The sequence below is a fragment of the Macrobrachium rosenbergii genome, chromosome 13 (genome assembly GCF_040412425.1).
Source record: "Macrobrachium rosenbergii isolate ZJJX-2024 chromosome 13, ASM4041242v1, whole genome shotgun sequence".
Lineage (NCBI taxonomy): Eukaryota > Metazoa > Arthropoda > Malacostraca > Decapoda > Palaemonidae > Macrobrachium > Macrobrachium rosenbergii.
The window spans coordinates 18,276,236-18,289,524 of NC_089753.1; the positions used below are offsets into that span (position 1 = coordinate 18,276,236).

Sequence of the window (13,289 nt, forward strand, 5' to 3'; positions counted from 1 at the left end):
ACATCACGGTGAAGAAACAGAACACAGCCACAAAGGTTCTCTCTAACCTGTCCTTCTTGGCCATCAAAACCTGAGGGTCTCAGATCTAGAATCATTTCTATTCTTGAAATGTCTAGTCAGAGAGCTCTAGGAGCAGTTGACAACATCAACATCAACCAGAAAAGACATCTTCAAACTTGGCACTGCAATAGCTTCTTCCAAGCAAACATCCACCACAGACATGATTTGTATGGTTAAAGTTTACTTTCACCATGAATACTGATTACACCAGACAAGTTCATCCATTCTGCAGAGATAAAGATATCAGTTGCCCTTTCAGATAGTCAGCCAAGCCAACTACTAAAATCTATAATACAAATAGAAAAATATCAGGGTGGCAAAGGCTCAAAATCTATGTTGTCTTACTACTAGTAGACATCTTCATGTGGGTAGAGAACATTATATGCATCATATCAAAGCTTAATGGTACAAGGCACAATGTGACTGCAGATGAACTCGGCAGGAGAAAGCCATCTCCTTTGCTAAAGCACTGTCTGAATTCAGTGATTTGCTGGGCTCTCTGACACCTGTCACAGGCAGGTCTCTGCCACAAACCTGTTCCGCAGCAAATTTACTGTTCAGCACAACTAGACCCATCAACCTAGCAGTTGTAAATAATGTTGAATTCCTGCAACAACCTCGGTGCTTTTGCATAATCAACTTTTGGCCTCATCAGATGAACTCTGGTTAAGCTTTGAACTTCAAACACATAAGGATGCCTATGGCTTCTCCTTTAACCTCAAGTGGAGTGATTTTTGGACCTTTTGATGCTTCCAGACAAGCCCACAGATCTATTCTGATGGAGCTTTTCAAATTGAAGTTCCATAACAACCTCACTGTGCTACAAGTTTCATGCTGAGCTTAATAACCTAGAGCTCAGACGACTAAGTTTTTTCAATCAGCAACTATGTCTATCATGGACAACTCTACCAGCAATCTGAAGTGTACTGTTAAAATAGTCATTAATCCCACTGATGTTCAGGTCAACAGAATAAGACAAGGTTAGAGCATTCTTTTGTTAGGTATTTAAAAGAGAGTGCTGAACAGATACCAAGCAGTGTTCGTCTCAATCTCCAACTTTAACTTCAGCCTGTCACATGTGGTTGAAATAATTCTTTTTGGTGCCAATAATAAAGGTGGACCAGTATTCTTCGTGGGAGAGATATGATGAATTCATCTTCATCACTGGCCAGCCAATGGAGAATTAGAGGAATTTATTTCTGGTGATAGAAATTAATTTCTCGCTGTAATGTGGTTCGGATTCCACAATAAGCTGTAGGTCCCATTGCTAGGTAACCAATTGGTTCTTAGCCACGTAAAATAAGTCTAATTGTTCGGGCCAGCCCTAGGAGAGCTGTTAATCAGCTCAGTGGTCTGGTTAAACTAAGGTATACTTAACTTAATTTTTCATCTTCACCATTAATCCTCCTAACCCATGCAATGAAATGGAGATGTGTATAGGTTCCAGGGTTATTAGTCTCTAAAGTACTTGAGAGGTTTGTTAATTTAAACAATTATACCTTACCAATAAAACAGCGGTGTTTCATCATCTATGGTTTTTTCAAACTCCTTTAACCCTTGCCATTATCTGAACCTAAGTCTCTGCCTCAAATGGCTCATCTGTGCTCTCATGGAACCTTTGAACACTAACAACCTTGGAGACACTTGTGCTTGGTCTGCAACTAAACTGCAGTCCAGGATGGTCACCCCCAACTTTGACACCCCTCAACAGCTGCATTACTATATCAGAATTCTGCTACGCAACCTGATTAGACCAAATATAATCTCTAACTGACCAAGTGTAAAATACAGTTTAGTTTAGGTTAGAAATTATATAAGATTACTGTCAACTGGGGGAAATATTGAATGATTAAGAGTACTACAGCATAAGGCCAGACCCCCAAATGCTTCTGAGAAGTTTACAGGTTACAGTATAAAAAAAAATAGGGGTATGATGGTACATAGCTTTCATGCTGTAAAACTAGTTTTTCATTTAACCCTTTTAATTATAAACTGATTTCTCACTGGTTTCCAACTACACAACAGAAATAGTATGTAGGTAGTTGGTTCCTACTGTGGATCCAGGGGCACTTGTGTGAACAATTGCTCTTCTTCTGTCTGCATACAGAGGTGTCTGGCGATATTCAAGACAGTTAACGAGAGCCAATATGACTGATGGGTTGTCCCAAAAAACCAATTTTGGGTTATAACCTAAGTTTTCCATAAAAAGTTTGCCTTTTGATGCTAGAAAATCCAAGAACTATAAAATCCAGACCGGTTCGCACACTTCAAAACCAGTTACCATTACAATTGTAACTGATATAAGGAAAACCAGAAACAATGGTTATGTAGTCATGGACCAAGAGTATATTGAATTAAATTTGAACATCTTTGCATATCTGAAACGGTAGTGCTCTTCACGATGCCCAAAAGGTTTGAAATATATAGCTGATGAGATTAACAACATGCATGAGTAAATGATGGCATTCTTAGCCAAGCCTGCAAAGCAAAGGCCTTCTCATCAAAGCCTATTAACCAATATATCAGAAACCACTTACCATCTGGCGCCCAGTGACAAATGATTTCGGATCCAAAAATTGTTTAGTATGCTGTGATATTTTTGGCTAGCAGTCGGAAGGGTACAGAAAACCAACACAATGATTGATTATGCATCATCACCATGATTACAAGATACTTGACCTAAACTGTTGAATACAGTCAAAAGAGCATATGAAATTCTTCAAGTTGTAAATTCAAAGCACATCCACTGATACTTCTTATCTCTTGCCCATTCACGAAGAGTGAATTAACACGAACCTGTTCATTTGCAACCTGCTGGCAGAAGGTACTACAGATCCAACAACCTGCCATGTACTCACATTCATTTCCTTTCATAGCAAAAGTGGTCCTTCAATCAACTCAGAATGTTGACACACTGTGAATAATCACAAGTTGCCCATTCCTTGTTATGTAAGCATGTAACACACCATGGAACATTCAATGAAGAGATGAACTTTAAATGCAGATCCATTCTTATTTACTTATACAATAATTGACCTTGCACATAATTTTAACCCATAACCTCAAAGGACTAATAAATACCACAATGCTGTGGGTTGAGGGGAGCAGAAGTAAAGGAAGGTGGTATTTTAAATTTCACTGAATGAATCTGAATCTCCTTCTCATTGACAATGTTCATCTAAAATGTATGCCAATGATATTTAAACCAATTCCAACCTTTAAACACTGGTCTACCTGAGAAGGTCAAATGTAAGTGTTCGTTGCCAATGCTACAGTGGACATGTTAAGTGAAAGATCAGCAAGCACTGAAAGAAGGATAATTACTTTCATGTTACCTGCTGTTGATTACCTGTTGTTGTTGTCGTCGTCAGACAATACTTTCAATAATCAAAATATATCAATCGTGTCTGCCTTCTCATATGGTGGTCTAACCAAACCTGTCTAAATTATTAACTCAGATTTGGTGGGCATGGGGAATTAAGTCTTCAAAATGAGGTGAAAACTGGTGCAAGGCTGTTGTAGTATTCCATGTAAGGAACACAACTGCCAATTGAAACATCCTAAATAATTTTGAGGAAAAATCTGTTTTGCTCATGTCCTGAAAGAGAATAAGGTACAATATTCATGTGTGCTACAATGCCAATCTCATGGATTTCCAGCCTTGACAGTTTCTATTGGTAACTTCTCAAATCTACCACTCTTGGCAGGACAACTTCATAGTTTCCATAAAATAAATTTGCCAAGGACATTAATACCCATTTCAGCATCATTTTCACAATGGCATGATAAGCTTCCACTGAAATACAGATCGGGCACCCAGAATTCAGGGGGGAAATGGATGGTGTGATTGCTGGAAAACCTGAAGTCGTTAGTATGCACTTTGAAGATGCTACTTTCTTCTGACTCGGTTTCACTACCTGGCATATGTCAAAATAACTATGATGAAATAGTTATAGTTTCAACAACTCCATGTAGTTCCTCGATGTCAAGACTAAACAAGGTTACTCCTTTGAAAAGAGAGGGACACGGACAGAAGACTGATGGAACAGTAAGGGAGGGAAAATTTCTTCATCTCCATGCTGCAAACTGCACCTGTCACAACGCTGCACATAGAAGCTCCTTCTCTGTTGCCAGTGGTAAAATGTGTAAACCCTACCACTGCAAAGTATATAAAACTGCAGCATTCTCAACCATCTCAACACATGGTGCTGAAATGCTGAAATGCCACACAGTCAAGCAGGGGTTTACGTACGTAATTTTCTACATAACAAAAAATCTCATACAATTACCTGGATGTACATATGAGCAAACTCTTCCAACCTTGTCACAGGCACGATTTTGTTGCCAACCAGGACATATACTTGATCTGAAGTTCTTGAAGTGGAACAGGATCTCCAACGGTGAATGTGCATTGGAGCATTTGTCTTTAGCCTCACAGGAACCTGACTCTTCCAAATCTGTACACATTTCATCACTGTAAACAATATACAATTCAAATGCATTAATGTTCTGGTTTTATGAAAGTAACAATATTGCAATACAGTTATTAATATATGCTTCTGTCCCTTAATTCTTACCAACTATCCATCACCAACGGGGTTGAAGATGCTGGGCACATGTGATGCTTGCAATCAACATGTTCTCCTCTAAAATCCTTCTCGGGACAGATAACCACGTCACACTCGTAGAAAAAGATACATAACCTTTGTATGCTCATGAACTGACAACAGAAGTATGTTCCAAATTCTTGTAAAATGTTGTGACGAACACATCTTCATATCAATTCATAGAACATGACTTACCTTTTGGGAAACAGCTCCACATGAATCTCTTCAAAAACTGCTTTGATCAGTACAGCCTCGCTATAAACTAAATAATAAAGCCAAAGTTCAGTATGTTACCGCAAGACAACTTAATGGAATTCTTGCAGTAACATGAGAACTGTGTCATCATAGTGCCTGTAGTAACAGAACTAGGGTTACAGAATTTTGCTCTTGCATGTCAAGAGACCCCTTTACTATTCTGTGACTAACTGACAAATACTCAACTATGTAACTGTACTGCCTTTATATTACTGTTATTTTATAAGTCAGGATCCCTGCTTCCAATTTCGTCTGAATCAGCATCATTCCACACCAAATTATACACTACTTTTAACAAGCAGTTCCTCATAATGCATATCAACTTGCAGGGTGTATTTTACAGGGAAATAGAACAACCTTAAAATACCATTGCACTTGTCTCCAATGATGGATAATTTTTCGTGAGCAATTGCAATTTTTATAGAAAAATCTATAACGCTAGGTTCTGTCAGGATTACCAGAACTTCATGTCAACATCATAATATATTCCCAGAATATATTATGCAGCCATACTCCTTAAAGTAGACGTAATTCTTCAGGCTTTCATGTGCCCTTATAATTTTTTTGTCATATTCTCTGATTTTTTATATTTAGAGAATTACCACATTTACAGGTTCAAATGGGTCAATACCTTCTAACGTTGAAAATAACTTCAAACAAAAATCCATCCATTAATGATATAAATATTTTTTCTAAAAAATGTCACTCATCTACTTTCAACAAATGGATGAGTTTACCAGTAACCAAACCTTAAGCCAAAAACATATTTTGGGATACTTCTCAAATATTACACTTCAACAAGGAAGCCAATTAAATCTTGAAGTGGAAAGACTGTACATCAATTGTTTTAGCAACTATAATAAAAATCTGGGTGTTTGCTATTTCCAAACCAGTACTGTATGAAACCTACTAACAAACAGACAAGGACAGATGCACGATATAAGGAAAAAATAGATGTCGAGACATCTACAAATCCCTTTTCCTCCCAAATCTCCACCAACCAACTGAATTTTATTCAGTGGATTTAGTATGAACTGTAAATATTACATTAGGCATTATTTCTGCTGGTTCAATAAGGTAGTTTATGAAAGAAAAAGGAACCGCACCAGCAAGCACTTCTGCTATTTAAATAAATAACATCCACGAAAAGGATGAGAACATGTTGCTTTACTCAGTGAAAAAGGACTAAGACTGCACTGATGATGTATATGACAACTAGTTATACCCAGTAAAAAATGTACACTGATTAGCTAGTGATACCACTGGACTACTTTGCCTAAAGGAGGATAAAGCACTATATCAACCCCTAAAGAAGGTGTTCAGGAACATCTTAGACATTTTTGTAACAATGATTTCCAGTTATTCTCCATATCAACCGATATGAGGGATCATGCGTAATCAATAAGCTGCAGGAGGGTATGCAGGTTAAATACCTTCAAAACTAGCTGGCATAAGACTTCAAAGCTGACCTTCACCAGTTTCAAAGAATTAACTGGAATGTGAACTTTTAATATTTACAGACACTTGTGTAGACAATAATGCATGGACAATCCATGAACATCAACAAGTTTCAGTATCAAAGACATTACTTATAATTTCTCTTGAAATAGGATTTAATGCACACAATGATGTACAAGTGTTTTGGTTCAAGACTTATTGGCCTGCTTTTTAAGTGAATAATAAGTTTTGTAAATTAAAAAGTTCACAGGTTCAAGGAAGTTATAGGAGGCAACAACTGTATTCCTGCGTGGAGGGTATATTACTACTTCAGAATGTTAAAGGTTAATTACACGAGTAGCAGAAGCAAAATAGTCCTGTTTTCCAATGTCACGTATCTCAAGGCGATTCCATAGAAACAACCTTCACATCTACCAGACATGAGAATGATAGGATTAAATCTTAATGGTTAAGATTTTTATGCTAAAAAGAGAAATGGCATGTTGTTACAAGATACATGCTTCTGAGGGGTTTGGTCAGGTCAGCTCATGATTTGATCTGGTTCACTTTTCAAGTGCTTAATGAACAGATAAAACCTCCACAACTGCATCATAGGAGTTCATATTATGTGATGTGACTATGTTATCAGTCGTTAATAGATATATACAACTAAGTTATAGTCAAACCAAAATGACTACGAACATGACTGTCATTAGCTACATTGCCAAACTTCCTCCTGACTTATAATCTGACTACAGTTAATCTACATCCCTTAATTCAGGGTTCTTTAATCTGGTCATAAAATCCCATTTAACCCTCCCACAGGCTTTCCAGAAGAAAGAGACCGTTCCAGAACAATCTGAGGCGTCAATAACATTTCTTTTTTATCACACTGTCATTTATTTTATTTTCATCAGTGAGTCTGGGCTAGATATTGGGCATTTGTATAATTCATTTAAATGATTAAAAACTATATCATCCTTATCCTACCCTGCCTGTCACAAGTTTAATGAATGATTTCAAATAATTTCCGGCAGGTTTTTTTTAACTCTAATTCCATCTTGACTCGTCATCAAATCTCAGTTCTATTGCTCATTTTACGTCTTCAGTGTTTGAAATGCAGAACAATAGTGTCAAGGGTTTTGCCCTTTTTGACCTGGTATAAAGAAGATATGGCAATGTTTCTGCCACACCTACACACCATCCCAACTTAGGCCAAGGGTTTACGGATCAAATTTGAGATAAGCGGCAATATCGAAAACGTACTACATGTTTGTAGCCATTTTGATCTGATTATAGTGCTCATAATTCATTCATGCCAATAAAATCAAATATAGCATACTGAACCATGACTGACAGAAATGAACTATAATCTCAATTTCAGTAATGCAGCAGCTTCTTTCTGCCTTACAGGAACAGCTGTTCAACACCACCTCATCTTCACTGAGCCAAGCCTCAACAGACACTGGTAATCAAAAACTTCACAGCCTATCTCTAATTCTTAACACACACCAGTATTTAAGAATACCATTCACGTCATTATCTTACAGTCAAGCTCAAATTTCCCTGATTGCTAACATGAATACTCTATACCTCTTTCACACTGGGGTCGCCCTGTCAGCCAACTGAGAGAAATAATGGAGGAAAAACACACATTTTTTATTTTCATTCTACCATGCAAAACAGGAGTGGATGGTTCACCTTTCATAGTGCTTTAAGATACCTGATACATAAATGATTTTCAAAGCTATGTATTGCAATCATGCACTTGGTGGCAACATCGTGTGCCCAAGATCGAGATTTATGATTATCCATGTGTTATGCTCTTCTGCTACTAGATGATGATGATTATTACTATGTTATTCAGAGTATAATCTCTATTCATTCACATAGAATACCACAAGGGCCCCCAAGACTATGGTGTTCATTTGAATGAAGTAACAGAAGGAAATGGGAAATACAGAAGAGATCAGTTAAGAAAAAATAAACTGACAAATTTCATAAATACAGTAATTAGACAAAAGCAAACCAATAACGACGCCTACCTCACTGAGAAACAAAAGCTGCATATCACAAGCAGTTCAAAGATGAGGTTAAGGCCATGAAGAGGATAACTGCCAGTGGTATGACATCTATGAATTCTGATGAGAGCATTTCCTTGTGTATACTGCTGCTTGAAACTAGTCAGCACCCTTGTAATGTGAAATAACATGGACCCCCGTAGAGAGATGTCGGAGTCGACCAATGTAGTATTCAAATTTAAAATGTACCAAACGGACATGTCAAGCCCTCTGCAATTACTACATTAGTCGCACCACTACCACTCTATGCAGGCAACTGTAAGCTTACCACAACCAAAGGGGGATATTTCAACACTAAAGTAGACGACCACAACTGTAAACCATCACAAGAACAATTATTAGAAAGCAGAGATCTTCCATAGAGAAGCCCAGTTGCACAGATTGCAAATAAATCAACAACAGCCTACATTAAACATACAGAGGGACACGGACTTCATTCTCCCCTCTTCAAAGAACCACAGGACACACGTGAGAATCTGAAGGAGGACACAATTGACAGAACACCCCTGGACATGAATATCAACAATGAAGCAAACTGAGACTATCGGCCAGAGACTGGAATCACGCCCTTGCCCACACCATTTGCCGTAAGCCACAGAGTAGGACGCATCTTACAGAGCACTAGGAATGCCCAAGCTGCTGCCTAGACCACAAGCGAGAGAATGTGACCTGCTGACCAATAGAAATTCAGCACCCCAATGAAGTCCTGTTTAAAATTTTCAAGTCTGCATGGAGTACTAAAAACCTTATATATCAATTTATAATTTTGTCCTTAAGACGTCGCTGATGAGCGAGGAAACAGTTCGTCAACTAGAATAAGTTAATGGAATGAATATTGAATAATTTTTCCTTATTCCTGAGAAGCTTGCCTGAGGAGGAAAAAAAAGTATAGACTGATTCAAAGTCTTGATAAAAAGACTGTATCTGCAAACAATGCCAATAACTTCCTTAGAAATAGATAAAATTTTAAGTAAATGATTAAAATACAAGGAGTCTTGCTTTAGGGTAGTAATGTGTTGCATCTTTGCTTGAACTTTTGAAGTTTCAATTACACAACATCCTCGGAAGACTTTTCCACTGTCCAACAGTGTATGTATGAAATACAGAGCAAATAAAGGGCCTCTGGAACTGAGAAGTTCAAAAGTGAGGCAAAATCACTACATATTGGTGCTACTATTTAGCAAACCTGATTGCTTTCAGCAAGAAAAGAGGATCAGGAATCAATTATGAATATGAAAGATCTCGTTAAAATACAACTTATGAAAAACTGACAACGAAACCATCTGTTGATGCTCCAAGTCATGCTAATGTTAGGAAACAGAAACCTGCCACCATGAATCACTCTGTCTACAAGAGATAAATCTCTGGCAGAAGCAGAAATCCACACCAAAGAACAGTATTCAAGTCAAGATTCAAGAAATGATCTCAAACAGGTTGCTCAATTTTATCATTCTTATAAACAAATGTATGAAGCCTTACGAACAATACCTAATTTCTGTGGCATAAGCTGACACTTTCATTAGATGGTTCTCTTAACTAAGATGCAAGTCAAAAGTTACACCAAGAATAGCTAAAGCTTCAGACTCATTCAGCAGTCCCATCCACCCGAAGGGGAATGGAATGGAATTTGAAATTTAGGCCAAAGTTCAAGCACTGGGACCTATGAGGTTATTCAGTGCTGAAAGGGAAATTGGGAATAATACACATTTTCATAATAATATCTATTATTTGGATACTTACCTACTGTTAAAGATAGCTTGTATCTCCATGCCAATAAGCTAGTAGGCATTCAGACAAAAGACTGAATGACTGCCTGGATGACTGTCTTGTAAACCTGTTCTCCACCAGGTGTGTTTCGAAGGTTTCAGCTCGTCAGAATTCTCCTTGACAGCCCACTAAGTTGTGGGGAGGCTGAGTGGGGTCTACTTTTATAGTAGGTAAGTATCCAATTAATAAATTTTGTGAAAATTTATATTACTTTGGATGAATCTTACCTACTATTAAAGATAACTGATTAGCCACTTGAGCTAAAGGTTTCTTGTATGAAACCCAAAACATTATCTGATCTGGAATCCTTTCTTAATCTTACTACCGCCAGAAGTTCGATTCTATTCATGGAGCAAGGTTCCCATACGTGTGCAGCAAAGAGCAGCCTTGTGGAGAAAACTGCTTCAATTCAGCCAGAATAAAACAGAAATGGCGTGAGGGGACCCCTGTGCCTAGGTCCAAAAGCCCTATAAAACGACAGCCACTAAAAATAAATACCTTTATGATATAACAAAGGTACGCTCCTATATTAATGGATGTACCTTCATGTTTCCAAAAATATTTAAATGACATCTTTATGATAAAATCAAGTTTTATATATACTTACCCAGTAATTACTTAGCTAAGAGTTTCTCCTCGAACGGCAGTTAGAATTCTGAATTCAGCAGCAGCAATTCTTTTGTTCTGTCTAGGGGGCTAGGGGTAGGAAAGAGGGACATCGCCAACACGACAATTTGTTTATGCAAAAGAGTCCATGTGCAGGGAGGAGGGTGGGCTCCATCCGTAATTACTGGGTAAGTATATATACTGTAGTGACGTGGCGGCATGGCCATACGTGCCTCTACGTAAGTGGGATACTTCACAGCGAAGGAGTACTCTGAAGGCTGACGAAGTATAAGACCAAGCTTTGCGATGAAAGTGTACACTGAAGGCCAACAACGCATACATAACTGGCCCTGCCCTGGGCACAGTACCACAAAACAAAGTCACCTAGACCATAATTAAACAATAAAAAACAAGACCACTACCCAACACTAAAACTGGTGGGCACTCCAGGTACATCGTACCCTCCCAAGCTCCCCAAGAACTCAACACCATTTTCAAGGCGAAGGGAAAAGGAAAGGAAGGGACACTTCCCACACTTCCTCACCCATCACCACTCCAGATACAGACACAGGTCCCAGGGTACTGCATTTATCAAACTGTCCATCGTGAACACTGACTTGCATTTCCAATGATTTGCCTCCAAGATCGCAGAGAGAGAAAGATTGTGCTTGAATGCTACCAAAGTAGCCACTGCCCTTACCTAGTGAGCTTTAACTTTCAATAGCGATAAGTCAGTCTCTGCTATTTGTGAGAGTAACCCAACGATGAGCTCCTCAAGAAAAATGAAATGGCGTTCTTCGATAGGAGTCTAGAGGGGTTTTTCACCGAACACCAGAGATTACTAAATCGGCCTTTAATCTTCTCCGTCCGATGTGAATAATATCTGAGGGCACATAATGGGCACAGCTCTCTCTCCTCCTCTTCCGTACCTAGAATATCCGATAAGCTTGAAATACAAAAGGAATGGGGGACAGGGATGCTATGGGTTTTCATCTTTTACTTGAAATCCTAGCAAAAAGGAGCAGACTGCGTTCCCTCGTGAAAAACTGATCCTTTTGTCTATTCCTTGAAGTTCACTTACTCTCCTAGCTGTTGCTAAGGCAACCAGAAAGAGTTTTCCGAGTCAGATCCCTTAGAGAGGAATGGATAGGTTCAAAGAGAGGGTTGAAAAGCCACTTAAGAACTACATCAAAATTCCAAGAGATGGACTCCTCTTTCTTGGACCTGGAGATATTGAAAGACTTAATTAGTTGGGACACGTCTTGGTTATTCAAGATGTCTAGACCCCTTAATTAGTTGGGACAAGTCTTGGTTATTCAAGATGTCTAGACCCCTTAATTAGTTGGGACAAGTCTTGGTTGTTCAAGATGTCTAGACCCCTATGTTGAAAAAAGGAGCTGAGCATCGCTCTGTAACTCTTTACTGTCGAGACAGACAACCCCTTAGATGATTTCAAATACAGAAGGAAGTCTGCTATCTGAGCGATAGATGTTTTGGAGAAAGAGACTTTGTTTCTCCTACACCAACTCCTAAAACGTGCCCACTTAGCTTGGTAGATATTACTGGAGATGTCTGCTTTTTGGCGATAGCATATCAAGCCGATTTAGAAATACTTTTGCTCTGACAAGTCTGTAGACAGTTGAAATCCTGTCAGGGCAAGAGAGGATATGCCTTGATGAAACTTCCTGACGTGGGATTGTCTGAGAAGACTTGGAATTTCGGGAAGGAGCCTCAGGAAGTCTAGAGGAGATCGATCAGGTCTGGAAACCACTCTTTCTGTGGCCAGTAGGGAGGAACGAGAGTCATCCTAACATTGTGGTGCGAGCAAAACTTCCTTACTACTTCTTGAATTATCCGGAATGGAGGGAAGGCATAAAGATCTAGGTTGGACCAGTCAAGGATCATTGAAGCCATCGCCCAAACTAGAGGGTCAGGAAAAGGGGAACAGAACAGAGGGCCGTAATTCCTGGAAGTTACAAACAGATCTATGTTTGGTTAACCCCATAATTTCCAAAGGCTGGTACACGTGTGAAGATCTAGTGTCCACTCCTTGGGCAGAATTTGTTTGTGGCGGCTCAGCTCGTCCACCAGGCCTTCGCACTTGCCTTGTATGAATTGTATGACTTATCGAGTCTGGTTCTGATCTGCCCAGCATAGCAGATCTCTTGCTACCTCGCAGAGTGAAAATGAGTGGGTCTCCCTGATGTTTGATGGATGCTAGGGCTGTGGTATTGTCCGTATGTATAGTATCCCCCCCCCCGTATTCGCGGTCTCACTATTTGCAGATTTCTCTGTGGAACGTATCGACCCATTACTTGCGGAAAATTCGCCCATTGTATTGAGAGAGAGGGAGAGAGAGAGTCACCTTTCAACTCTCCATTGATATGGAGCCATTTCTCCTCCGAAGACCACCTCCCCGAGACTTCCAGGTTCCCGAGGAGCACTCCCCAACCTAGGTCCAACGCGTTGGAAAAGT

The 13,289-nt window shown here is 39.1% G+C and overlaps 1 protein-coding gene across 2 annotated transcripts in view; it reads right to left on the reverse strand.

Annotated features, from left to right (window-relative positions):
* The window catches only part of LOC136844943 (uncharacterized), a 96,012-nt gene that overhangs the window by 25,244 nt on the left and 57,479 nt on the right, over positions 1–13,289 (reverse strand). For both annotated transcript variants that reach the window (XM_067114349.1, XM_067114350.1), the window contains exon 12: positions 4,350–4,534. In XM_067114349.1, coding sequence (XP_066970450.1) covers positions 4,350–4,534 — 185 coding nt within the window. The remainder of the gene's footprint in view (positions 1–4,349; positions 4,535–13,289) is intronic.